Source organism: Salmo salar, chromosome 07 (assembly GCF_965601325.2).
Source record: "Salmo salar chromosome 07, fSalSal1, whole genome shotgun sequence".
In the NCBI taxonomy this organism is placed as follows: domain Eukaryota; kingdom Metazoa; phylum Chordata; class Actinopteri; order Salmoniformes; family Salmonidae; genus Salmo; species Salmo salar.
The window spans coordinates 4077501-4102891 of record NC_138297.1 but is presented as its reverse complement, the minus strand read 5'-3'; the positions used below and the strand labels follow the sequence as shown (position 1 = coordinate 4102891).

The following is a 25391-nucleotide window of genomic DNA, read 5'->3' as shown; positions in this document are numbered from 1 at the left end:
TTGTGGCGCTGTAAAACCTTGGTGGAGCATGGGTGGAGTAGGCATTGTGGCGCTGTAAAACCTTGGTGGAGCATGGGTGGAGTAGGCATTGTGGCGCTGTAAAACCTTGGTGGAGCATGGGTGGAGTAGGCATTGTGGCGCTGTAAAACCTTGGTGGAGCATGGGTGGAGTAGGCATTGTGGCGCTGTAAAACCTTGGTGGAGCATGGGTGGAGTAGGCATTGTGGCGCTGTAAAACCTTGGTGGAGCATGGGTGGAGTAGGCATTGTGGCGCTGTAAAACCTTGGTGGAGCATGGGTGGAGTAGGCATTGTGGCGCTGTAAAACCTTGGTGGAGCATGGGTGGAGTAAGCATTGTGGCGCTGTAAAACCTTGGTGGAGCATGGGTGGAGTAGGGATTGTGGCGCTGTAAAACCTTGGTGGAGCATGGGTGGAGTAGGCATTGTGGCACTGTAAAACCTTGGTGGAGCATGGGTGGAGTAGGCATTGTGGCGCTGTAAAACCTTGGTGGAGCATGGGTGGAGTAGGCATTGTGGCGCTGTAAAACCTTGGTGGAGCATGGGTGGAGTAGGCATTGTGGCGCTGTAAAACCTTGGTGGAGCATGGGTGGAGTAGGCATTGTGGCGCTGTAAAACCTTGGTGGAGCATGGGTGGAGTAGGCATTGTGGCGCTGTAAAACCTTGGTGGAGCATGGGTGGAGTAGGCATTGTGGCGCTGTAAAACCTTGGTGGAGCATGGGTGGAGTAGGCATTGTGGCGCTGTAAAACCTTGGTGGAGCATGGGTGGAGTAGGCATTGTGGCGCTCATGTGAATTTCCTTTATTTTTCATTTTCAGACTAATACCTACTTCTCACTGAAAATTGAATTTTTTTTTTTTTTTTTTATCAATCTGGATTCAGGAACACCTATCTAAGTAAAGCTTTTGGACAGAGTGTCTCGCTTGATGTAAGAGAATACAATCATATAAGAAAATAGTATTGTCATTCATGTTAGATGTAATTACATTTAATCTGCTGCATTAAAAACATACATTTACCTTGTAAATATACAAGGCAGCTGGATTGAGGACACGATGAATGAATGGACCTACTGTACTATAAACTAACAGGACTGGCTGTGTTAAGACACGATTTTATTATTATTATTAACCTTTATTTAACCAGGAAAGGCTCATTGAGATTTAAAATCTCTTTTTCAAGAGCGTCCTGGCCAAGATAGGCAGCGCCAAGTCATTACAAAACGATGAATGAATGGCTCTGTTAAGAGAGTCCTTAACAGGACTGGCTCTGTTAAGACACGATGAATGAATGGACCTACTGTATTATAAACTAACAGGACTAGCTGTGTTAAGACACGATGAATGAATGGACCTACTGTACTATAAACTAACAGGACTGGCTGTGTTAAGACACGATGATGGACCTACTGTACTATAGACTAACAGGACTGGCTGTGTTAAGACACGATGAATGAATGGACCTACTGTACTATAGACTAACAGGACTGGCTGTGTTAAGACACGATGAATGAATGGACCTACTGTACTATAAACTAACAGGACTGGCTGTGTTAAGACACGATGATGGACCTACTGTACTATAAACTAACAGGACTAGCTGTGTTAAGACACGATGAATGAATGGGCCTACTGTACTATAGACTAACAGGACTAGCTGTGTTAAGACATGATGAATGAATGGACCTACTGTACTATAAACTAACAGGACTGGCTGTGTTAAGACACGATGATGGAGGGCCTACTGTACTATAAACTAACAGGACTGGCTGTGTTAAGACACGATGATGGACCTACTGTATTATAAACTAACAGGACTGGCTGTGATAAGACACTATGATGCACCTACTGTACTATAAACTAACAGGACTGGCTGTGTTAAGACACGATGAATGAATGGACCTACTGTACTATAAACTAACAGGACTGTCTGTGTAAGACACGATGAATGAATGGACCTACTGTATTATAAACTAACAGGACTAGCTGTGTTAAGACACGATGAATGAATGGACCTACTGTACTATAAACTAACAGGACTGTCTGTTAAGACACGATGAATGAATGGACCTACTGTACTATAGACTAACAGGACTAGCTGTGTTAAGACACGATGAATGAATGGACCTACTGTACTATAAACTAACAGGACTGGCTGTGTAAGACACGATGATGCAGGCCTACTGTACTATAGACTAACAGGACTGGCTGTGTTAAGACACGATGAATGAATGGACCTACTGTACCATAAACTAACAGGACTGGCTGTGTTAAGACACGATGATGGACCTACTGTACTATAAACTAACAGGACTGGCTGTGTTAAGACACGATGAATGAATGGACCTACTGTACTATAAACTAACAGGACTGGCTGTGTTAAGACACGATGATGGACCTACTGTACTATAGACTAACAGGACTGGCTGTGTTAAGACACGATGAATGAATGGGCCTACTGTACTATAAACTAACAGGACTGGCTGTGTTAAGACACTATGATGCACCTACTGTACTATAAACTAACAGGACTGGCTGTGTTAAGACACGATGATGGACCTACTGTACTATAAACTAACAGGACTGGCTGTGTTAAGACACTATGATGCACCTACTGTACTATAAACTAACAGGACTGGCTGTGTTAAGACACGATGAATGAATGGACCTACTGTACCATAAACTAACAGGACTAGCTGTGTTAAGACACGATGATGGACCTACTGTACTATAGACTAACAGGACTGGCTCTGTTAAGACACGATGAATGAATGGACCTACTGTACCATAAACTAACAGGACTAGCTGTGTTAAGACACGATTAATGAATGGACCTACTGTACTATAGACTAACAGGACTGGCTGTGTTAAGACACGATGAATGAATGGACCTACTGTACTATAAACTAACAGGACTGGCTGTGTTAAGACACGATGATGGACCTACTGTACTATAGACTAACAGGACTAGCTGTGTTAAGACACGATGAATGAATGGACCTACTGTACTATAAACTAACAGGACTGGCTGTGTTAAGACACGATGATGGACCTACTGTATTATAAACTAACAGGACTGGCTGTGATAAGACACTATGATGCACCTACTGTACTATAAACTAACAGGACTGGCTGTGTTAAGACACGATGAATGAATGGACCTACTGTACTATAAACTAACAGGACTGTCTGTTAAGACACGATGAATGAATGGACCTACTGTACTATAAACTAACAGGACTGGCTGTGTTAAGACACGATGATGGACCTACTGTACTATAGACTAACAGGACTGGCTGTGTTAAGACACGATGAATGAATGGGCCTACTGTACTATAAACTAACAGGACTGGCTGTGTTAAGACACGATGAATGAATGGACCTACTGTACTATAAACTAACAGGACTGGCTGTGTTAAGACACGATGAATGAATGGACCTACTGTACTATAAACTAACAGGACTGGCTGTGTTAAGACACGATGATGGACCTACTGTACTATAAACTAACAGGACTGGCTGTGTTAAGACACGATGATGGACCTACTGTATTATAAACTAACAGGACTGGCTGTGTTAAGACACGATGATGGACCTACTGTACTATAGACTAACAGGACTGGCTGTGTGGTGGTAATGCAAAGGGCTTGAGCTAGTTCAGTTAAATTACAAAAACGACTGGAGAGAATGAAGACAGTCCAGCTTTCTGTCAGACAGGATAGAAGAGGTAAAACAGGATGTGGTATCTGGACGTGAGCTTTCTGTCTAACTTAATCCATCGCGATCAACCATCTTGAGAGATCCATCACTACAGAGTGGTGTGGAATGTTCGGATCCTTATTCAAGCAGTCCTCCATCGAGTAGATCTGAGGAGATCCGATTGGTGGTTGCGATCTGATTGGTCGGTTCAGGCAGAGGAGAGGATCTGATTGGTCGGTTCAGGCAGAGGAGAGGATTTGATTGGTCGGTTCAGGCTGAGGAGAAGCCGTCCTCTTCCAGAGCGTCGGAGATCAAGATGGAGAGCTGAGAGAACGATGGCCTTTCCTCCGCTCTCTAGAGATGGATGGAGGGAGGGAGGGATAGGGAGGGGGGAGGGAGGGAGGGGGAGAAAGATACGGAGGGAGAGGGAGGGAGGGAGGGAGACAGAGAGAGAGAGAGATTTTGAGTACATTTCCTCAGTGAAATCAATGTAATGAGCAAATGTCAAATTGGCTTTTTACCAAATTACTGTACGACAGACCACGTATTCACCCTGCACACCCCATTTGACTAACAAACAAACCGAAACAAAGGCAAAGTCTTCTCATGACTTGTTGATTTCAAAAAAGCTTTTGACTCAATCTGGCACGAGGGTCTGCTATACAAATTAATGGAAAATGGTGTTGGGGAAAAACAAATGACATTTTAAAATCCATGTATAAAAACAAGTGTGGGGTTAAAAATGCCAAAAAACACCCATTTCTTCCCACAGGGCCGTGGGGTGAGACAGGGATGCAGCTTAAGCCCCACCCTCTTCAACATATATATAATGAATTGGCGAGGGCACTAGAACAGTCTGCAGCACCCGGCCCTCACCCTACTAGAATCTGAAGTCAAATGTCTACTGTTTGCTGATGATCTGGTGCTTCTGTACCCAACCAAGGAGGGCCTACAGCAGCACCTGGATCTTCTGCACAGATTCTGTCTGACCTGGGCCCTGACAGACCTGGGCCCTGACAGACCTGGGCCCTGACAGTAAATCTCAGTAAGACTGTGTTCCAAAAAAGGTCCAGCTGCCAGGACCACAAATACAAATTCCATCTAGACACCGTTGCCCTAGAGCACACAGAAAATTATACATACCTCGGCCTAAACATCAGCGCCACAGGTAACTTCCACAAAGCTGTGAACGATCTGAGAGACAAGGCAAGAAGGGCCTCCAAGCCATCAAAAGGAACATTAAATTCAAGATACTAGTTAGGATCTGGCAAAAAATACTTCAGTTATAGAAACCATTGCCCTTTATGGTTGTGAGGTCTGGGGTCCGCTCACCAACCAAGAATTCACTAAATGGGACAAACACCAAACTGAGACTCTGCATGTAGAATTCTGCTAAAATATCCTCTGTGTACAACATAAAACACCAAATAATGCAGAGCAGAATTAGGCCGATACCCGCTAATTATCAAAATCCAGAAAAGAGACATTAAATTCTAAAACCACCTAAAAGGAAGTGATTCCCAAACCTTCCATAACAAAGCCATCACCTACAGAGAGATGAACCTGGAGAAGAGTCTCCTAAGCAAGCTGGTTCTTCCATAACAAAGCCATCACCTACAGAGAGATGAACCTGGAGAAGAGTCCCCCTAAGCAAGCTGGTCCTGGGGCTCTGTTCACAAACACAAACAGACCCCACAGAGCCCCAGGACAGCAACACAATTAGACCCAACCAAATCATGAGGAAACAAAATGATAATTACTTCACACATTGGAAAGAATTAACAAAAAAACAGAGCAAACTAGAATGCTATTTGTCCCTAAACAGAGAGAACACAGTGGCAGAATACCTGACCACTGTGACTGACCCAAACTTAAGGAAAGCTTTGACTATGTACAGACTCAGTGAGCGTAGCCTTGCTATTGAGAAAGGCCGCCGTAGGCAGACCTGGCTCTCAAGAGAAGACAGGCTATGTGCAACACTGCCCACAAAATGAGGTGGAAACTGAGCTGTACTTCCTAACCTCCTGCCAAATGTATGACCATATTAGAGACACATATTTCCCTCAGATTACACAGACCCACAAAGAATTAGAAAACAAATCCAATTTTGATAAACTCCCATATCTACTGGGTGAAATACCACAGTGTGACTCACAGCAGCAAGATGTGTGACCTGTTGCCACAAGAAAAGGTCAACCAGTGAAGAACAAACACCATTGTAAATACAACCCATATTTATGTTTATATATTTTCATATTATTATTGCAAATAATATGACATTGTAATGTCTTTATTCTTTTGTAACTTCTGTGAGTGTAATGTTTACTGTTCATTTTTATTGTTTATTTCACTTTTGTATATTATCTACTTCACTTGCTTTGGCAATGTTAACATATGTTTCCAATACCAATAAAACCCCTTGAATTGTATTGTATTGAATTGAATTGTATTGAATTGAATTGAATTGTATTGAATTCTGATATTTCCCTCTAATGGTTCAGGTTAGGAGTTGGAGTAGTTCTGATCCTAGACCTGTGGTTAGTGTCAATCTAGGAAGCAGGAAGCAGGAAGTGTATGATGTACCTCGTGCCAGCAGAGCTGCATGATGTCATAGATGTTGGGCGTGGCCTTCCTGGGTCTGTAGAGACGGTGTCCTTGTGACACTCTCGTCACTACCTCGTGGTTGGGGTTGTGTTCAAATGGCATCTTCCCCTCCGTAAACACCTCCCACATCAACACACCTGACACACACACACACACACACACACACACACACACACACACACCTGTATCATTATACACACATATACCTTCATCAATATACACACACACACACACATACACACATACACACACACACCTGTATCATTATACACACATATACCTTCATCAATATACACACACACACACACACACCTGTATCAATATACACACATACACCTTCATCAATATACACACACACAGTGATCACTCACCGAAGGACCAAACGTCAGACTTGCTGCTGTACTTGCAGAAATTGAAGACTTCAGGGGGAGACCACTTGACTGGGAACTTAGTTCCTGATGAACTAGTGTACTGGTCATCTAGCACGTACCTAACACACACGCACGCACGCACGCACGCACACACACACACACACACACACGTACGTGGTTGAAATACCACAGTGTGCCATCACAGCAGCAAGATTTGTGACCTGTTGCCACAAGAAAAGGTCAACCAGTGAAGAACAAACACCATTGTAAATACAACCCATATTTATGTTTATTTTATTTTACCTTTTGTACTTTCATTATTTGCACATCATTACAACACTGTATATAGACATAATATGACATTTGAAATGTCTTTATTATTTTGAAATGTTTGTGTGTGTTTACTAACATTTCCCTTGTTTATTTCCCTTTTGTTTATTGTCTATTCCAGTGGTTCCCACAGTGTTTATAGTCCCCATGCCCCTTCTAACATTCAACCTCCAGCTGTACCCCCTCTAGCGCCAGGGTCAGCACACTCTCAAATGTTGTGTTTTTGCCATCATTGTAAGCCTGCCACACACACACAGTATACAATACATTTATTAAACATAAGAATTAGTGTGATTTTTTTTGTCACGACCCGGCTCGTGGGAAGTGACAAAGAGTTCTTATAGGACCAGGGCACAAATAATAATATAATAATAATCAATAATTTTGCTCTTTATTTAACCATCTTACATATAAAACCTTATTTGTTCATCAAATTGTGAATGACTCACCACAGGTTAATGAGAAGGGTGCGCTTGCAATGTTGGGTTGTATTTTGTATTTGCATTTGAGAGTCTCAACTAAATACAGGAAAATTATTAAATTATTTAAGTCTTTCATGCTAGTGAGGGCCGAGAATCCACTCTCACATCGGGACGTGGTTGCAAAGGGAATCAGTGTCTTAACAGAGTGATTTGATAAGGCGGGATACTATTTTTGAGCGCAGCCCAATCCAATCCAGAAATCTGGCAATGGCTTCTGATTAAATTACATTTTCACAGAACCGCTTGTTGCAATTTTGATGAGGCTCTCGTGTTCAGATATCGGTAAGTGGACTGGAGGCAGGGCATGAAAGGGATAACGAATCCAGTTGTTTGTGTCGTCCGTTTTTGGGAAAGTACCTGCGTAATGGTGCACCCAACTCACTCAGGTCGTTCGCTACGTCACATTTGACTTTTTTATTTTATTTAACATTTATTTAACTAGGCAAGTCAGTTAATTAAGAATACATTCTTATTTACAATGACGGCCTACCGGGGAACAGTGGGTTAACATTCTACTTTTCCCGCAGAGAGAGTAATGTGATTGGATGTTAAATATTTGACTAGGCTTCCAGCAGCTACGTTTGGCCGTTAGTGGAAATCCAGCAAGAGGGTAGTGGTTAACTTGATTGGGCGTTAAATATTTGACTAGGCTTCCTGTATTTGACATTGTGTCGTTATTTCTCTGAACACTAGATGGTTTCATTTTATTTTTGGCAGTGAAACGAGGCGACTCAGGTGAGTGAAAAAACCTCACCCAAATGTACAGCCCCGTTGGAAATTATAAATGGACTGTTTGAAAATGTGAGAAAACATTTTCTTAACCACTTTATTTATTTTTTGTTTGTTAAATGGGAATCACATTCTTATTTGGTGTTCCCCCGACGGCGCATACCCCAGTTTGGGAATACCTGCTCTATTATATATATATATATATATATATATATATATATATATATATATATATATATATATATATATATATATATATTTATATATATATATATATATATTATATATATTATATATATATACTGCTCAAAAAAATAAAGGGAACACTTAAACAACACAATGTAACTCCAAGTCAATCACACTTCTGTGAAATCAAACTGTCCACTTAGGAAGCAACACTGATTGACAATAAATTGCACATGCTGTTGTGCAAATGGAATAGACAACAGGTGGAAATTATAGGCAATTAGCAAGACACCCCCAATAAAGGAGTGGTTCTGCAGGTGGAGACCACAGACCACTTCTCAGTTCCTATGCTTCCTGGCTGATGTTTTGGTCACTTTTGAATGCCGGCGGTGCTTTCACTCTAGTGGTAGCATGAGACGGAGTCTACAACCCACACAAGTGGCTCAGGTACTGCAGATCATCCAGGATGGCACATCAATGCGAGCTGTGGCAAGAAGGTTTGCTGTGTCTGTCAGCGTAGTGTCCAGAGCATGGAGGCGCTACCAGGAGACAGGCCAGTACATCAGGAGACGTGGAGGAGGCCGTAGGAGGGCAACAACCCAGCAGCAGGACCGCTACCTCCGCCTTTGTGCAAGGAGGAGCAGGAGGAGCACTGCCAGAGCCCTGCAAAATGACCTCCAGCAGGCCACAAATGTGCATGTGTCTGCTCAAACGGTCAGAAACAGACTCCATGAGGGTTGTATGAGGGCCCGACATCCACAGGTGGGGGTTGTGCTTACAGCCCAACACCGTGCAGGACGTTTGGCATTTGCCAGAGAACACCAAGATTGGCAAATTCGCCACTGGTGCCCTGTACTCTTCACAGATGAAAGCAGGTTCACACAGCACGTGACAGAGTCTGGAGACGCCGTGGAGAACGTTCTGCTGCCTGCAACATCCTCCAGCATGACCGGTTTGGCGGTGGGTCAGTCATGGTGTGGGGTGGCATTTCTTTGGGGGGCCGCACAGCCCTCCATGTGCTCGCCAGAGGTAGCCTGACTGCCATTAGGTACCGAGATGAGATCCTCAGACCCCTTGTGAGACCATATGCTGGTGTGGTTGGCCCTGGGTTCCTCCTAATACAAGACAATGCTAGACCTCATGTGGCTGGAGTGTGTCAGCAGTTCCTGCAAGAGGAAGGCATTGATGCTATGGACTGGCCCGCCCGTTCCCCAGACCTGAATCCAATTGAGCACATCTGGGACATCATGTCTCGCTCCATCCACCAACGCCACGTTGCACCACAGACTGTCCAGGAGTTGGCGGATGCTTTAGTCCAGGTCTGGGAGGAGATCCCTCAGGAGACCATCCGCCACCTCATCAGGAGCATGCCCAGGCGTTGTAGGGAGGTCATACAGGCACGTGGAGGCCACACACACTGCTGAGCCTCATTTTAACTTGTTTTAAGGACATTACATCAAAGTTGGATCAGCCTGTAGTGTGGTTTTCCACATAATTTTGAGTGTGACTCCAAATCCAGACCTCCATGGGTTGATAAATTGGATTTCCATTGATTATTTTTGTGTGATTTTGTTGTCAGCACATTCAACTATGTAAAGAAAAAAGTATTTAATAAGATTATTTATTTCATTCAGATCTAGGATGTGTTGTTTAAGTGTTCCCTTTATTTTTTTGAGCAGTGCATATATATATACATATTTTCACCATGCCAATAAAGCCCTTTGAATTGAATTGAGAGTGAGAAATTATGACTTTTTATTGTTCATTTCATTTTTGTATATAATATATATATATAATTTGATATTGTTTATTTCACTTCCTTTGGCAATGTAAACATATATTTCCCATGCCAATAAAGCCCCTTAAATTGAAGTTGAAATTTAGAGAATGGTTTGAGAGTTGAGTGTGTTATTCCATTACGTACCTGGCCATTCCAAAGTCCGATACCTTCACCACCAGAGCATCGTTCACCAGACAGTTCCTCGCTGCCTAGAGAGAGAGAGAGAGAGAGAGAGAGAGAGCGAGAGACAGTGATTGGCTGTTACTCTAACCAGGTATGTGCCTACTGGCTGAACGACTCGCCAGCTCTCTCCTGTCATTAATGTGATGATTGCTACTTATCGAATAATTACCTACTACGTTTAATTATTACTCGATTAAATGAATCACGTAACAATTAACTCTTTAGGAATTTGGGGCACCACGGGAAACGTTTATTTAATGAGTTACCATCTCCTGAATTAACTCAAGAATATATAGATATCATACCAGTCACCAATTAATAATAATTTCCTCATATCAGTCCCAATATTCGGATGTTGAAATATATTGTCCATGGTTTGATGTTGTAGTTTTGGGCCATAAACTCTTCCTGAGACACAAAGACATTCCGATCACCCAAAAGGAATCGTCTGCTGCCTACGGTTTACGATCGACGTGATGTGTCATAAAAACCCCCCACATCCATCCCTCTCCCCCTCTACGGGAGAGAGAGAGAGAGCTCTGTAGAGCTGATCCATTGTAACCTCACAGGAGGGTCATGACACTTCCTATTGGCTTGTTGACCCACTAAGTCTGCCCCTATTGGCTGGTTGACCTACAAAGTCTCTCCCTATTTACTAGGTGTCTGTATTATATGATCTTATTGGTTGATAGACTCACCAGGTCTCAGTAAAGACTCTCCCTATTGGTTGATATTCTCCCCCCAGTCTCTGCGCATTGGCTAGGTGTCCGTAATCTGTAACCCTATTGGCGGACAGACTCACCAGGTCTCTATGTATGAAGCCGTTTGCCTCCAGGTATTCCATCCCCTCCGAGACGTCCTGACAGATACTCAGTAAGGACCCCGGGCTGAAGGTGTCCCGACGCTGCCTGAAATAAATGAACCCCCCAAAATATTAGAACCTATGCACTGAAGGAGGCTGTTAAGCCGAAACATCTGTATGCCAGGGCTACCCAACCCTCCACCTAGAGGGATGTTAGGCTAAGGTTGGACTGAAAACCTACAGGATGGTAGATCTCCAGGAAGAAGGTTGGACTAAAAACCTACAGGATGGTAGACCTCCAGGAAGAGGGTTGGACTAAAAACCTACAGGAAGGTAGATGTCCTAGAAGAGGGTTGGACTAAAAACCTACAGGACGGTAGATGTCCTGGAAGAGGGTTGGACTAAAAACCTACAGGACGGTAGATGTCCTGGAAGAGGGTTGGACTAAAAACCTACAGGACGGTAGATCTCCAGGAAGAAGGTTGGACTGAAAACCTACAGGATGGTAGATGTCCAGGAAGAAGGTTGGACTGCTCTGCTGTATGCTATCCAAAGTATGTGAGTGGAGTTGAGCGGTCTGGAAATCCGGCAGCTAAAAACCGCTCCTCACTTTTGGAGCGGCAGGTAGCCTAGTGGTTAGAGTGTAGGGGCGGCAGGTAGCCTAGTGGTTAGAGTGTAGGGGCGGCAGGTAGCCTAGTGGTTAGAGTGTAGGGGCGGCAGGTAGCCTAGTGGTTAGAGTGTAGGGGCGGCAGGTAGACTAGTGGTTAGAGCGTAGGGGCGGCAGGTAGCCTAGTGGTTAGAGTGTAGGGGCGGCAGGTAGCCTAGTGGTTAGAGTGTAGGGGCGGCAGGTAGACTAGTGGTTAGAGCGTAGGGGCGGCAGGTAGCCTAGTGGTTAGAGTGTAGGGGCGGCAGGTAGCCTAGTGGTTAGAGCGTAGGGGCGGCAGGTAGCCTAGTGGTTAGAGTGTAGGGGCGGCAGGTAGCCTAGTGGTTAGAGCGTAGGGGCGGCAAGTAGCCTAGTGGTTAGAGTGTAGGGGAGGCAGGTAGCCTAGTGGTTAGAGCGTAGGGGCGGCAGGTAGCCTAGTGGTTAGAGTGTAGGGGTGGCAGGTAGCCTAGTGGTTAGAGTGTAGGGGAGGCAGGTAGCCTAGTGGTTAGAGTGTAGGGGCGGCAGGTAGCCTAGTGGTTAGAGCGTAGGGGGGGCAGGTAGCCTAGTGGTTAGAGTGTAGGGGGCAGGCAGGTAGCCTAGTGGTTAGAGTGTAGGAGCGGCAGGTAGCCTAGTGGTTAGAGTGTAGGGGGGGCAGGTAGCCTAGTGGTTAGAGTGTAGGGGGCAGGCAGGTAGCCTAGTGGTTAGAGTGTAGGAGCGGCAGGTAGCCTAGTGGTTAGAGTGTAGGGACGGCAGGTAGCCTAGTGGTTAGAGTGTAGAGGCTGGCAGGTAGCCTAGTGGTTAGAGTGTAGGAGCGGCAGGTAGCCTAGTGGTTAGAGTGTAGGGGGGCGGCAGGTAGCCTAGTGGTTAGAGTGTAGGGGAGGCAGGTAGCCTAGTGGTTAGAGTGTAGAGGCAGGCAGGTAGCCTAGTGGTTAGAGTGTAGGGGAGGCAGGTAGCCTAGTGGTTGAAGTGTAGGTACTGCAGGTAGCCTAGTGGTTAGAGTGGAGGGGAGGCAGGTAGCCTAGTGGTTAGAGGGTAGGGGTGGCAGGTAGCCTAGTGGTTAGAGTGTAGGGGCGGCAGGTAGCCTAGTGGTTAGAGTGGAGGGAGGCAGGTAGCCTAGTGGTTAGAGTGTAGGGGCGGCAGGTAGCCTAGTGGTTAGAGCGTAGGGGCGGCAGGTAGCCTAGTGGTTAGAGTGTAGGGGAGGCAGGTAGCCTAGTGGTTAGAGTGGAGGGGAGGCAGGTAGCCTAGTGGTTAGAGTGTAGGGGCGGCAGGTAGCCTAGTGGTTAGAGTGTAGGGGCGGCAGGTAGCCTAGTGGTTAGAGTGTAGGGGCGGCAGGTAGCCTAGTGGTTAGAGTGGAGGGGCGGCAGGTAGCCTAGTGGTTAGAGCGGAGGGGCGGCAGGTAGCCTAGTGGTTAGAGTGTAGGGGCGGCAGGTAGCCTAGTGGTTAGAGTGTAGGGGCGGCAGGTAGCCTAGTGGTTAGAGTGTAGGGGCGGCAGGTAGCCTAGTGGTTAGAGCGGAGGGGCGGCAGGTAGCCTAGTGGTTAGAGTGTAGGGGCGGCAGGTAGCCTAGTGGTTAGAGTGTAGGGGCGGCAGGTAGCCTAGTGGTTAGAGTGTAGGGGCGGCAGGTAGCCTAGTGGTTAGAGCGGAGGGGCGGCAGGTAGCCTAGTGGTTAGAGTGTAGGGGCGGCAGGTAGCCTAGTGGTTAGAGGGTAGGGGCGGCAGGTAGCCTAGTGGTTAGAGTGTAGGGGCGGCAGGTAGCCTAGTGGTTAGAGTGTAGGGGCGGCAGGTAGCCTAGTGGTTAGAGTGTATAGGAGGCAGGTAGCCTAGTGGTTAGAGTGGAGGGGAGGCAGGTAGCCTAGTGGTTAGAGTGTGGGGGCGGCAGGTAGCCTAGTGGTTAGAGTGGAGGGGAGGCAGGTAGCCTAGTGGTTAGAGTGTATAGGAGGCAGGTAGCCTAGTGGTTAGAGTGGAGGGGAGGCAGGTAGCCTAGTGGTTAGAGTGTAGGGGAGGCAGGTAGCCTAGTGGTTAGAGTGGAGGGGAGGCAGGTAGCCTAGTGGTTAGAGTGGAGGGGAGGCAGGTAGCCTAGTGGTTAGAGTGGAGGGGCGGCAGGTAGCCTAGTGGTTAGAGTGTACGGGCGGCAGGTAGCCTAGTGGTTAGAGTGTAGGGGCGACAGGTAGCCTAGTGGTTAGAGTGTAGGGGCGACAGGTAGCCTAGTGGTTAGAGTGGAGGGGAGGCAGGTAGCCTAGTGGTTAGAGTGGAGGGGAGGCAGGTAGCCTAGTGGTTAGAGTGGAGGGGAGGCAGGTAGCCTAGTGGTTAGAGTGGAGGGGAGGCAGGTAGCCTAGTGGTTAGAGTGGAGGGGAGGCAGGTAGCCTAGCGGTTAGAGTGTACGGGCGGCAGGTAGCCTAGTGGTTAGAGTGGAGGGGCGGCAGGTAGCCTAGTGGTTAGAGTGTGGGGGCGGCAGGTAGCCTAGTGGTTAGAGTGTGGGGGCGGCAGGTAGCCTAGTGGTTAGAGTGTAGGGGCGGCAGGTAGCCTAGTGGTTAGAGTGTATAGGAGGCAGGTAGCCTAGTGGTTAGAGTGGAGGGGAGGCAGGTAGCCTAGTGGTTAGAGTGTGGGGGCGGCAGGTAGCCTAGTGGTTAGAGTGGAGGGGAGGCAGGTAGCCTAGTGGTTAGAGTGTATAGGAGGCAGGTAGCCTAGTGGTTAGAGTGGAGGGGAGGCAGGTAGCCTAGTGGTTAGAGTGTAGGGGAGGCAGGTAGCCTAGTGGTTAGAGTGGAGGGGAGGCAGGTAGCCTAGTGGTTAGAGTGTAGGGGCGGCAGGTAGCCTAGTGGTTAGAGTGGAGGGGAGGCAGGTAGCCTAGTGGTTAGAGTGGAGGGGCGGCAGGTAGCCAAGTGCTTAGAGTGTAGAGGCTGGCAGGTAGCCTAGTGGTTAGAGTGTAGGGGCGGTAGGTAGCCTAGTGGTTAGAGTGGAGGGGAGGCAGGTAGCCTAGTGGTTAGAGTGTAGGGGCGGCAGGTAGCCTAGTGGTTAGAGTGTAGGGGCGGCAGGTAGCCTAGTGGTTAGAGTGTAGGGGCGGCAGGTAGCCTAGTGGTTAGAGTGTATAGGAGGCAGGTAGCCTAGTGGTTAGAGTGTAGGGGAGGCAGGTAGCCTAGTGGTTAGAGTGTAGGGGGGGCAGGTAGCCTAGTGGTTAGAGTGTATAGGAGGCAGGTAGCCTAGTGGTTAGAGTGTAGGGGAGGCAGGTAGCCTAGTGGTTAGAGTGTAGGGGGGGCAGGTAGCCTAGTGGTTAGAGTGGAGGGGAGGCAGGTAGCCTAGTGGTTAGAGTGGAGGGGAGGCAGGTAGCCTAGTGGTTAGAGTGTACGGGCGGCAGGTAGCCTAGTGGTTAGAGTGTAGGGGCGGCAGGTAGCCTAGTGGTTAGAGTGTAGGGGCGGCAGGTAGCCTAGTGGTTAGAGTGGAGGGGAGGCAGGTAGCCTAGTGGTTAGAGTGTACGGGCGGCAGGTAGCCTAGTGGTTAGAGTGGAGGGGAGGCAGGTAGCCTAGTGGTTAGAGTGGAGGGGCGGCAGGTAGCCTAGTGGTTAGAGTGTACGGGCGGCAGGTAGCCTAGTGGTTAGAGTGTAGGGGCGGCAGGTAGCCTAGTGGTTAGAGTGGAGGGGAGGCAGGTAGCCTAGTGGTTAGAGTGGAGGGGAGGCAGGTAGCCTAGTGGTTAGAGTGTACGGGCGGCAGGTAGCCTAGTGGTTAGAGTGTACGGGCGGCAGGTAGCCTAGTGGTTAGAGTGTAGGGGCGGCAGGTAGCCTAGTGGTTAGAGTGTACGGGCGGCAGGTAGCCTAGTGGTTAGAGTGTACGGGCGGCAGGTAGCCTAGTGGTTAGAGTGTAGGGGCGGCAGGTAGCCTAGTGGTTAGAGTGTACGGGCGGCAGGTAGCCTAGTGGTTAGAGTGTACGGGCGGCAGGTAGCCTAGTGGTTAGAGTGGAGGGGCGGCAGGTAGCCTAGTGGTTAGAGTGGAGGGGCGGCAGGTAGCCTAGTGGTTAGAGTGGAGGGGCGGCAGGTAGCCTAGTGGTTAGAGTGGAGGGGCGGCAGGTAGCCTAGTGGTTAGAGTGTAGGGGAGGCAGGTAGCCTAGTGGTTAGAGTGTAGGGGAGGCAGGTAGCCTAGTGGTTAGAGTGTAGGGGAGGCAGGTAGCCTAGTGGTTAGAGTGGAGGGGAGGCAGGTAGCCTAGTGGTTAGAGTGGAGGGGAGGCAGGTAGCCTAGTGGTTAGAGTGGAGGGGCGGCAGGTAGCCTAGTGGTTAGAGTGTACGGGCGGCAGGTAGCCTAGTGGTTAGAGTGGAGGGGCGGCAGGTAGCCTAGTGGTTAGAGTGGAGGGGAGGCAGGTAGCCTAGTGGTTAGAGTGGAGGGGAGGCAGGTAGCCTAGTGGTTAGAGTGGAGGGGCGGCAGGTAGCCTAGTGGTTAGAGTGTAGGGGAGGCAGGTAGCCTAGTGGTTAGAGTGTAGGGGCGGCAGGTAGCCTAGTGGTTAGAGTGTACGGGCGGCAGGTAGCCTAGTGGTTAGAGTGTAGGGGCGGCAGGTAGCCTAGTGGTTAGAGTGTAGGGGCGGCAGGTAGCCTAGTGGTTAGAGTGTACGGGCGGCAGGTAGCCTAGTGGTTAGAGTGTAGGGGCGGCAGGTAGCCTAGTGGTTAGAGTGTACGGGCGGCAGGTAGCCTAGTGGTTAGAGTGTAGGGGCGGCAGGTAGCCTAGTGGTTAGAGTGGAGGGGCGGCAGGTAGCCTAGTGGTTAGAGTGGAGGGGAGGCAGGTAGCCTAGTGGTTAGAGTGTAGGGGCGGCAGGTAGCCTAGTGGTTAGAGTGTAGGGGCGGCAGGTAGCCTAGTGGTTAGAGTGTAGGGGCGGCAGGTAGCCTAGTGGTTAGAGTGTAGGGGAGGCAGGTAGCCTAGTGGTTAGAGTGTAGGGGAGGCAGGTAGCCTAGTGGTTAGAGTGTAGGGGAGGCAGGTAGCCTAGTGGTTAGAGTGGAGGGGCGGCAGGTAGCCTAGTGGTTAGAGTGGAGGGGAGGCAGGTAGCCTAGTGGTTAGAGTGTAGGGGCGGCAGGTAGCCTAGTGGTTAGAGTGGAGGGGCGGCAGGTAGCCTAGTGGTTAGAGTGGAGGGGAGGCAGGTAGCCTAGTGGTTAGAGTGGAGGGGAGGCAGGTAGCCTAGTGGTTAGAGTGGAGAGGAGGCAGGTAGCCTAGTGGTTAGAGTGTAGGGGAGGCAGGTAGCCTAGTGGTTAGAGTGTAGGGGAGGCAGGTAGCCTAGTGGTTAGAGTGTAGGGGAGGCAGGTAGCCTAGTGGTTAGAGTGTAGGGGAGGCAGGTAGCCTAGTGGTTAGAGTGTAGGGGAGGCAGGTAGCCTAGTGGTTAGAGTGGAGGGGCGGCAGGTAGCCTAGTGGTTAGAGTGGAGGGGAGGCAGGTAGCCTAGTGGTTAGAGTGGAGGGGAGGCAGGTAGCCTAGTGGTTAGAGTGGAGAGGAGGCAGGTAGCCTAGTGGTTAGAGTGTAGGGGAGGCAGGTAGCCTAGTGGTTAGAGTGTAGGGGCGGCAGGTAGCCTAGTGGTTAGAGTGGAGGGGCGGCAGGTAGCCTAGTGGTTAGAGTGTAGGGGCGGCAGGTAGCCTAGTGGTTAGAGTGTAGGGGCGGCAGGTAGCCTAGTGGTTAGAGTGGAGGGGAGGCAGGTAGCCTAGTGGTTAGAGTGTAGGGGCGGCAGGTAGCCTAGTGGTTAGAGTGTAGGGGCGGCAGGTAGCCTAGTGGTTAGAGTGGAGGGGCGGCAGGTAGCCTAGTGGTTAGAGTGTAGGGGCGGCAGGTAGCCTAGTGGTTAGAGTGTAGGGGCGGCAGGTAGCCTAGTGGTTAGAGTGGAGGGGAGGCAGGTAGCCTAGTGGTTAGAGTGTAGGGGAGGCAGGTAGCCTAGTGGTTAGAGTGTAGGGGCGGCAGGTAGCCTAGTGGTTAGAGTGGAGGGGAGGCAGGTAGCCTAGTGGTTAGAGTGTAGGGGCGGCAGGTAGCCTAGTGGTTAGAGTGTAGGGGCGGCAGGTAGCCTAGTGGTTAGAGTGTAGGGGCGGCAGGTAGCCTAGTGGTTAGAGTGGAGGGGCGGCAGGTAGCCTAGTGGTTAGAGTGTAGGGGCGGCAGGTAGCCTAGTGGTTAGAGTGTAGGGGCGGCAGGTAGCCTAGTGGTTAGAGTGTAGGGGCGGCAGGTAGCCTAGTGGTTAGAGTGTAGGGGCGGCAGGTAGCCTAGTGGTTAGAGTGTAGGGGCGGCAGGTAGCCTAGTGGTTAGAGTGTAGGGGCGGCAGGTAGCCTAGTGGTTAGAGTGTAGGGGCGGCAGGTAGCCTAGTGGTTAGAGTGGAGGGGAGGCAGGTAGCCTAGTGGTTAGAGTGGAGGGGAGGCAGGTAGCCTAGTGGTTAGAGTGGAGGGGCGGCAGGTAGCCTAGTGGTTAGAGTGTAGGGGGGGCAGGTAGCCTAGTGGTTAGAGTGTAGGGGAGGCAGGTAGCCTAGTGGTTAGAGTGGAGGGGAGGCAGGTAGCCTAGTGGTTAGAGTGGAGGGGCGGCAGGTAGCCTAGTGGTTAGAGTGTAGGGGGCGGCAGGTAGCCTAGTGGTTAGAGTGTAGGGGCGGCAGGTAGCCTAGTGGTTAGAGTGTAGGGGAGGCAGGTAGCCTAGTGGTTAGAGTGGAGGGGAGGCAGGTAGCCTAGTGGTTAGAGTGGAGGGGAGGCAGGTAGCCTAGTGGTTAGAGTGTAGAGGCGGCAGGTAGCCTAGTGGTTAGAGTGTAGGGGAGGCAGGTAGCCTAGTGGTTAGAGTGGAGGGGCGGCAGGTAGCCTAGTGGTTAGAGTGGAGGGGAGGCAGGTAGCCTAGTGGTTAGAGTGGAGGGGAGGCAGGTAGCCTAGTGGTTAGAGTGTAGGGGCGGCAGGTAGCCTAGTGGTTAGAGTGTAGGGGAGGCAGGTAGCCTAGTGGTTAGAGTGGAGGGGAGGCAGGTAGCCTAGTGGTTAGAGCGTAGGGGCGGCAGGTAGCCTAGTGGTTAGAGTGTAGGGGCGGCAGGTAGCCTAGTGGTTAGAGCGTAGGGGCGGCAGGTAGCCTAGTGGTTAGAGTGTAGGGGCGGCAGGTAGCCTAGTGGTTAGAGCGGAGGGGCGGCAGGTAGCCTAGTGGTTAGAGCGTAGGGGCGGCAGGTAGCCTAGTGGTTAGAGCGTAGGGGCGGCAGGTAGCCTAGTGGTTAGAGTGGAGGGGCGGCAGGTAGCCTAGTGGTTAGAGTGTAGGGGGAGGCAGGTAGCCTAGTGGTTAGAGGGTAGGGGGGACAGGTAGCCTAGTGGTTAGAGTGTAGGGGCGGCAGGTAGTCTAGTGGTTAGAGGGGAGGGGAGGCAGGTAGCCTAGTGGTTAGAGTGGAGGGGAGGCAGGTAGCCTAGTGGTTAGAGTGTAGGGGCGGCAGGTAGCCTAGTGGTTAGAGTGGAGGGGCGGCAGCGTAGCCTAGTGGTTAGAGTGTAGGGGAGGCAGGTAGCCTAGTGGTTAGAGTGTAGGGGAGGCAGGTAGCCTAGTGGTTAGAGCGTAGAGGAGGCAGGTAGCCTAGTGGTTAGAGTGGAGGGGAGGCAGGTAGCCTAGTGGTTAGAGTGGAGGGGGGGCAGGTAGCCTAGTGGTTAGAGTGGAGGGGAGGCAGGTAGCCTAGTGGTTAGAGTGGAGGGGAGGCAGGTAGCCTAGTGGTTAGAGTGGAGGGGCGGCAGGTAGCCTAGTGGTTAGAGTGTAGGGGGCGGCAGGTAGCCTAGTGGTTAGAGTGTAGGGGGGGCAGGTAGCCTAGTGGTTAGAGTGTAGGGGAGGCAGGTAGCCTAGTGGTTAGAGTGGAGGGAGGCAGGTAGCCTAGTGGTTAGAGTGGAGGGGAGGCAGGTAGCCTAGTGGTTAGAGTGTAGGGGAGGCAGGTAGCCTAGTGGTTAGAGTGGAGGGGCGGCAGGTAGCCTAGTGGTTAGAGTGGAGGGGACGGCAGGTAGCCTAGTGGTTAGAGTGTAGGGGCGGCAGGTAGCCTAGTGGTTAGAGTGTAGGGGCGGCAGGTAGCCTAGTGGTTAGAGTGTAGGGGCGGCAGGTAGCCTAGTGGTTAGAGTGTAGGGGAGGCAGGTAGCCTAGTGGTTAGAGTGTAGGGGCGGCAGGTAGCCTAGTGGTTAGAGCGTAGGGGCGGCAGGTAGCCTAGTGGTTAGAGCGTAGGGGCGGCAGGTAGCCTAGTGGTTAGAGTGGAGGGGCGGCAGGTAGCCTAGTGGTTAGAGTGTAGGGGCGGCAGGTAGCCTAGTGGTTAGAGTGTAGGGGCGGCAGGTAGCCTAGTGGTTAGAGTGGAGGGGCGGCAGGTAGCCTAGTGGTTAGAGTGTAGGGGCGGCAGGTAGCCTAGTGGTTAGAGTGGAGGGGAGGCAGGTAGCCTAGTGGTTAGAGTGGAGGGGAGGCAGGTAGCCTAGTGGTTAGAGTGTAGGGGCGGCAGGTAGCCTAGTGGTTAGAGTGTAGGGGCGGCAGGTAGTCTAGTGGTTAGAGTGGAGGGGAGGCAGGTAGTCTAGTGGTTAGAGTGTAGGGGAGGCAGGTAGCCTAGTGGTTAGAGTGTAGGGGAGGCAGGTAGCCTAGTGGTTAGAGTGTAGGGGCGGCAGGTAGCCTAGTGGTTAGAGTGTAGGGGAGGCAGGTAGCCTAGTGGTTAGAGTGTAGGGGCGGCAGGTAGCCTAGTGGTTAGAGTGTAGGGGAGGCAGGTAGCCTAGTGGTTAGAGTGGAGGGGAGGCAGGTAGCCTAGTGGTTAGAGTGGAGGGGAGGCAGGTAGCCTAGTGGTTAGAGTGGAGGGGAGGCAGGTAGCCTAGTGGTTAGAGTGTAGGGGAGGCAGGTAGCCTAGTGGTTAGAGTGGAGGGGAGGCAGGTAGCCTAGTGGTTAGAGTGGAGGGGCGGCAGGTAGCCTAGTGGTTAGAGCGTAGGGGCGGCAGGTAGCCTAGTGGTTAGAGTGTAGGGGCGGCAGGTAGCCTAGTGGTTAGAGTGTAGGGGCGGCAGGTAGCCTAGTGGTTAGAGTGTAGGGGAGGCAGGTAGCCTAGTGGTTAGAGTGTAGGGGCGGCAGGTAGCCTAGTGGTTAGAGTGTAGGGGCGGCAGGTAGCCTAGTGGTTAGAGTGTAGGGGCGGCAGGTAGCCTAGTGGTTAGAGTGTAGGGGCGGCAGGTAGCCTAGTGGTTAGAGTGTAGGGGCGGCAGGTAGCCTAGTGGTTAGAGTGTAGGGGCGGCAGGTAGCCTAGTGGTTAGAGTGTAGGGGAGGCAGGTAGCCTAGTGGTTAGAGTGTAGGGGCGGCAGGTAGCCTAGTGGTTAGAGTGGAGGGGCGGCAGGTAGCCTAGTGGTTAGAGTGGAGGGGCGGCAGGTAGCCTAGTGGTTAGAGTGTAGGGGCGGCAGGTAGCCTAGTGGTTAGAGTGTAGGGGCGGCAGGTAGCCTAGTGGTTAGAGTGTAGGGGCGGCAGGTAGCCTAGTGGTTAGAGTGTAGGGGCGGCAGGTAGCCTAGTGGTTAGAGTGTAGGGGCGGCAGGTAGCCTAGTGGTTAGAGTGTAGGGGCGGCAGGTAGCCTAGTGGTTAGAGTGTAGGGGCGGCAGGTAGCCTAGTGGTTAGAGTGGAGGGGCGGCAGGTAGCCTAGTGGTTAGAGTGTAGGGGAGGCAGGTAGCCTAGTGGTTAGAGTGTAGGGGCGGCAGGTAGCCTAGTGGTTACCTGACGTAATTGAGCAGACATCCCAGTTCCATAAACTCAGACACAATGTACATGGGCTTCTGGTGGGTACACACTCCATACAGCTGCACCAGTTTAGGATGGGAGAGACGCCTGCAACACACACACACACACACACACACACACACACACACACACACACACACACACACACACACACACACACACACACACAGTAACATTATGGGTCATCTGTACATCCAATCCGTCTATCGATGTGTGCAGGCTTCCTCCAGGAAGTCCCGTGTGTCATGTATTGTACTCACATCATAACCTTGGCTTCCTCCAGGAAGTCCCCTGTGTCATGTATTGTACTCACATCATAACCTTGGCTTCCTCCAGGAAGTCCCCTGTGTCATGTATTGTACTCACATCATAACCTTGGCTTCCTCCAGGAAGTCCTCTTCGTACATGGCTCCCTCTCTGATAGCCTTGATAGCTACTTTGTGCTGAGCTCTCCATTTCCCCAGCCGCACCACCCCAAACTGGCCACTACCCAGCTCCTTCATGAAGGTCAGCTCAACAGGGTTGATCTGCCACTTCTCTGTAGGGAGTAAAGTACTAGTGTAGAGTACTAGTGTAGAGTACTAGTGTAGAGTAGAGTACTAGTGTAGAGTACTAGTGTAGAGTACTAGTGTAGAGTAGAGTACTAGTGTAGAGTACTAGTGTAGAGTACTAGTGTAGAGTACTAGTGTAGAGTACTAGTGTAGAGTACTAGTGTAGAGTACTGGTGTAGAGTACTGGTGTAGAGTACTAGAGCAGAGTACTAGAGTAGAGTACTAGAGTAGAGTAGAGTACTAGTGTAGAGTAGAGTACTAGTGTAGAGTACTAGTGTAGAGTACTGGTGTAGAGTACTAGAGTAGAGTACTAGTGTAGAGTACTAGTGTAGAGTACTGGTGTAGAGTACTGGTGTAGAGTACTAGAGCAGAGTACTAGAGTAGAGTACTAGAGTAGAGTACTAGAGTAGAGTACTAGTGTAGAGTACTAGAGTAGAGTACTAGTGTAGTGTAGAGTACTAGAGTAGAGTACTGGTGTAGAGTACTAGTGTAGAGTACTAGTGTAGAGTACTAGAGTAGAGTACTGGTGTAGAGTACTAGAGTAGAGTACTAGTGTAGAGTACTAGTGTAGAGTACTAGTGTAGAGTACTAGAGTAGAGTACTAGTGTAGAGTACTAGAGTAGAGTACTAGTGTAGTATAGAGTACTAGAGTAGAGTACTGGTGTAGAGTACTAGTGTAGAGTACTAGTGTAGAGTACTAGAGTAGAGTACTAGTGTAGTATAGAGTACTAGAGTAGAGTACTAGAGTAGAGTACTAATGTGGAGTACTAGAGTAGAGTACTAGTGTAGTGTAGAGTACTGGTGTAGAGTACTAGTGTAGAGTACTAGTGTAGTGTAGAGTACTGGTGTAGAGTACTGGTGTAGAGTACTAGAGCAGAGTACTAGAGTAGAGTACTAGTGTAGAGTAGAGTACTAGTGTAGAGTACTAGTGTAGAGTACTGGTGTAGAGTACTAGAGTAGAGTACTAGTGTAGAGTACTAGTGTAGAGTACTGGTGTAGAGTACTGGTGTAGAGTACTAGAGCAGAGTACTAGAGTAGAGTACTAGAGTAGAGTACTAGAGTAGAGTACTAGTGTAGAGTACTAGAGTAGAGTACTAGTGTAGTGTAGAGTACTAGAGTAGAGTACTGGTGTAGAGTACTAGTGTAGAGTACTAGTGTAGAGTACTAGAGTAGAGTACTGGTGTAGAGTACTAGAGTAGAGTACTAGTGTAGAGTACTAGTGTAGAGTACTAGTGTAGAGTACTAGAGTAGAGTACTAGTGTAGAGTACTAGTGTAGTATAGAGTACTAGAGTAGAGTACTGGTGTAGAGTACTAGTGTAGAGTACTAGTGTAGAGTACTAGAGTAGAGTACTAGTGTAGTATAGAGTACTAGAGTAGAGTACTAGAGTAGAGTACTAATGTGGAGTACTAGAGTAGAGTACTAGTGTAGTGTAGAGTACTGGTGTAGAGTACTAGTGTAGAGTACTAGTGTAGTGTAGAGTACTGGTGTAGAGTACTGGTGTAGAGTACTAGAGCAGAGTACTAGAGTAGAGTACTAGTGTAGTGTAGAGTACTAGAGTAGAGTACTGGTGTAGAGTACTAGTGTAGAGTACTAGTGTAGTGTAGAGTACTAGAGTAGAGTACTGGTGTAGAGTACTGGTGTAGAGTACTAGTGTAGAGTACTGGAGTAGAGTACTAGTGTAGAGTATTAGAGTAGAGTACTAGAGTAGAGTACTAGTGTAGTGTACTAGTGTAGAGTAGAGTACTAGTGTAGAGTACTAGTGTAGAGTACTAGTGTAGAGTACTGGAGTAGAGTACTAGTGTAGAGTACTAGAGTAGAGTACTAGAGTAGAGTACTAGTGTAGTGTACTAGTGTAGAGTAGAGTACTAGTGTAGAGTACTAGTGTAGAGTAGAGTACTAGTGTAGAGTACTAGTGTAGAGTAGAGTACTAGTGTAGAGTACTAGTGTAGAGTACTGGTGTAGAGTACTAGAGTAGAGTACTAGTGTAGAGTACTAGTGTAGAGTAGAGTACTAGTGTAGAGTACTAGTGTAGAGTACTGGTGTAGAGTACTAGAGTAGAGTACTAGTGTAGAGTACTAGTGTAGAGTACTAGTGTAGAGTACTGGTGTAGAGTACTGGTGTAGAGTACTAGAGTAGAGTACTAGTGTAGAGTAATAGTGTAGAGTACTAGTGTAGAGTACTGGTGTAGAGTACTGGTGTAGAGTACTAGAGTAGAGTACTAGTGTAGAGTACTAGTGTAGAGTACTAGTGTAGAGTAGAGTACTAGTGTAGAGTACTAGTGTAGAGTACTGGTGTAGAGTACTAGAGTAGAGTACTAGCGTAGAGTACTAGTGTAGAGTACTGGTGTAGAGTACTAGTGTAGAGTACTAGTGTAGAGTACTAGTGTAGAGTACTAGTGTAGAGTACTAGAGTAGTGTACTAGTGTAGAGTACTAGTGTAGAGTACTAGTGTAGTGTACTAGTGTAGAGTACTAGAGTAGAGTACTAGTGTAGAGTACTAGAGTAGTGTACTAGTGTAGAGTACTAGTGTAGAGTACTAGTGTAGAGTACTAGTGTAGAGTAGAGTACTAGTGTAGAGTACTAGTGTAGAGTACTGGTGTAGAGTACTAGTGTAGAGTACTAGTGTAGTGTAGAGTACTAGTGTAGAGTACTAGTGTAGAGTACTAGTGTAGAGTACTAGTGTAGTGTAGAGTACTGGTGTAGTGTAGAGTACTAGTGTAGAGTACTAGTGTAGAGTACTAGTGTAGTGTAGAGTACTAGTGTAGAGTACTAGTGTAGAGTACTAGTGTAGTGTAGAGTACTAGTGTAGAGTACTAGTGTAGAGTACTAGAGTAGAGTACTAGAGTAGAGTACTGGTGTAGAGTACTAGAGTAGAGTACTAGTGTAGTGTAGAGTACTAGTGTAGAGTACTAGAGTAGTGTACTAGAGTAGAGTACTAGTGTAGAGTACTAGAGTAGAGTAGAGTACTAGAGTAGAGTAGAGTACTAGTGTAGAGTACTAGTGTAGAGTACTAGAGTAGAGTAGAGTACTAGTGTAGAGTACTAGAGTAGAGTAGAGTACTAGTGTAGAGTACTAGAGTAGAGTAGAGTACTAGAGTAGAGTACTAGAGTAGAGTAGAGTACTAGAGTAGAGTACTAGAGTAGAGTAGAGTACTAGAGTAGTGTAGAGTACTAGTGTAGAGTATTAGAGTAGAGTACTAGTGTAGAGTACTAGAGTAGAGTACTAGTGTAGTGTAGAGTACTAGTGTAGAGTACTAGTGTAGTGTAGAGTACTAGTGTAGAGTACTAGTGTAGTGTAGAGTACTAGTGTAGAGTACTAGAGTAGAGTACTAGTGTAGAGTACTAGTGTAGT

General features: G+C 49.0%; 1 protein-coding gene across 3 annotated transcripts in view; it reads right to left on the bottom strand.

Moving 5' to 3' along the window:
• Positions 1–973: 973 nt before the first annotated feature.
• LOC106591515 (tyrosine-protein kinase Tec-like) overlaps positions 974–25391 on the bottom strand; it is a 93978-nt gene continuing 69560 nt past the window's right edge. Inside the window, exons 13-20 of one of the 3 annotated variants that reach the window (XR_014392853.1) lie at positions 21855–22026; positions 21465–21575; positions 11181–11286; positions 10340–10404; positions 6689–6807; positions 6297–6454; positions 1535–4067; positions 974–1420 (exon numbers count right to left, since the gene is read on the bottom strand). Coding sequence is in view for 1 of the 3 variants with exons in the window: in XM_082977313.1 (XP_082833439.1) it covers positions 3984–4067; positions 6297–6454; positions 6689–6807; positions 10340–10404; positions 11181–11286; positions 21465–21575; positions 21855–22026 (815 nt within the window). In the remaining 2 variants the exon portion in view is untranslated. Of the gene's footprint in view, positions 4068–6296; positions 6455–6688; positions 6808–10339; positions 10405–11180; positions 11287–21464; positions 21576–21854; positions 22027–25391 lie in introns of all 3 variants that reach the window. The other 2 variants (XR_014392852.1, XM_082977313.1) reach the window with 2 other exon arrangements.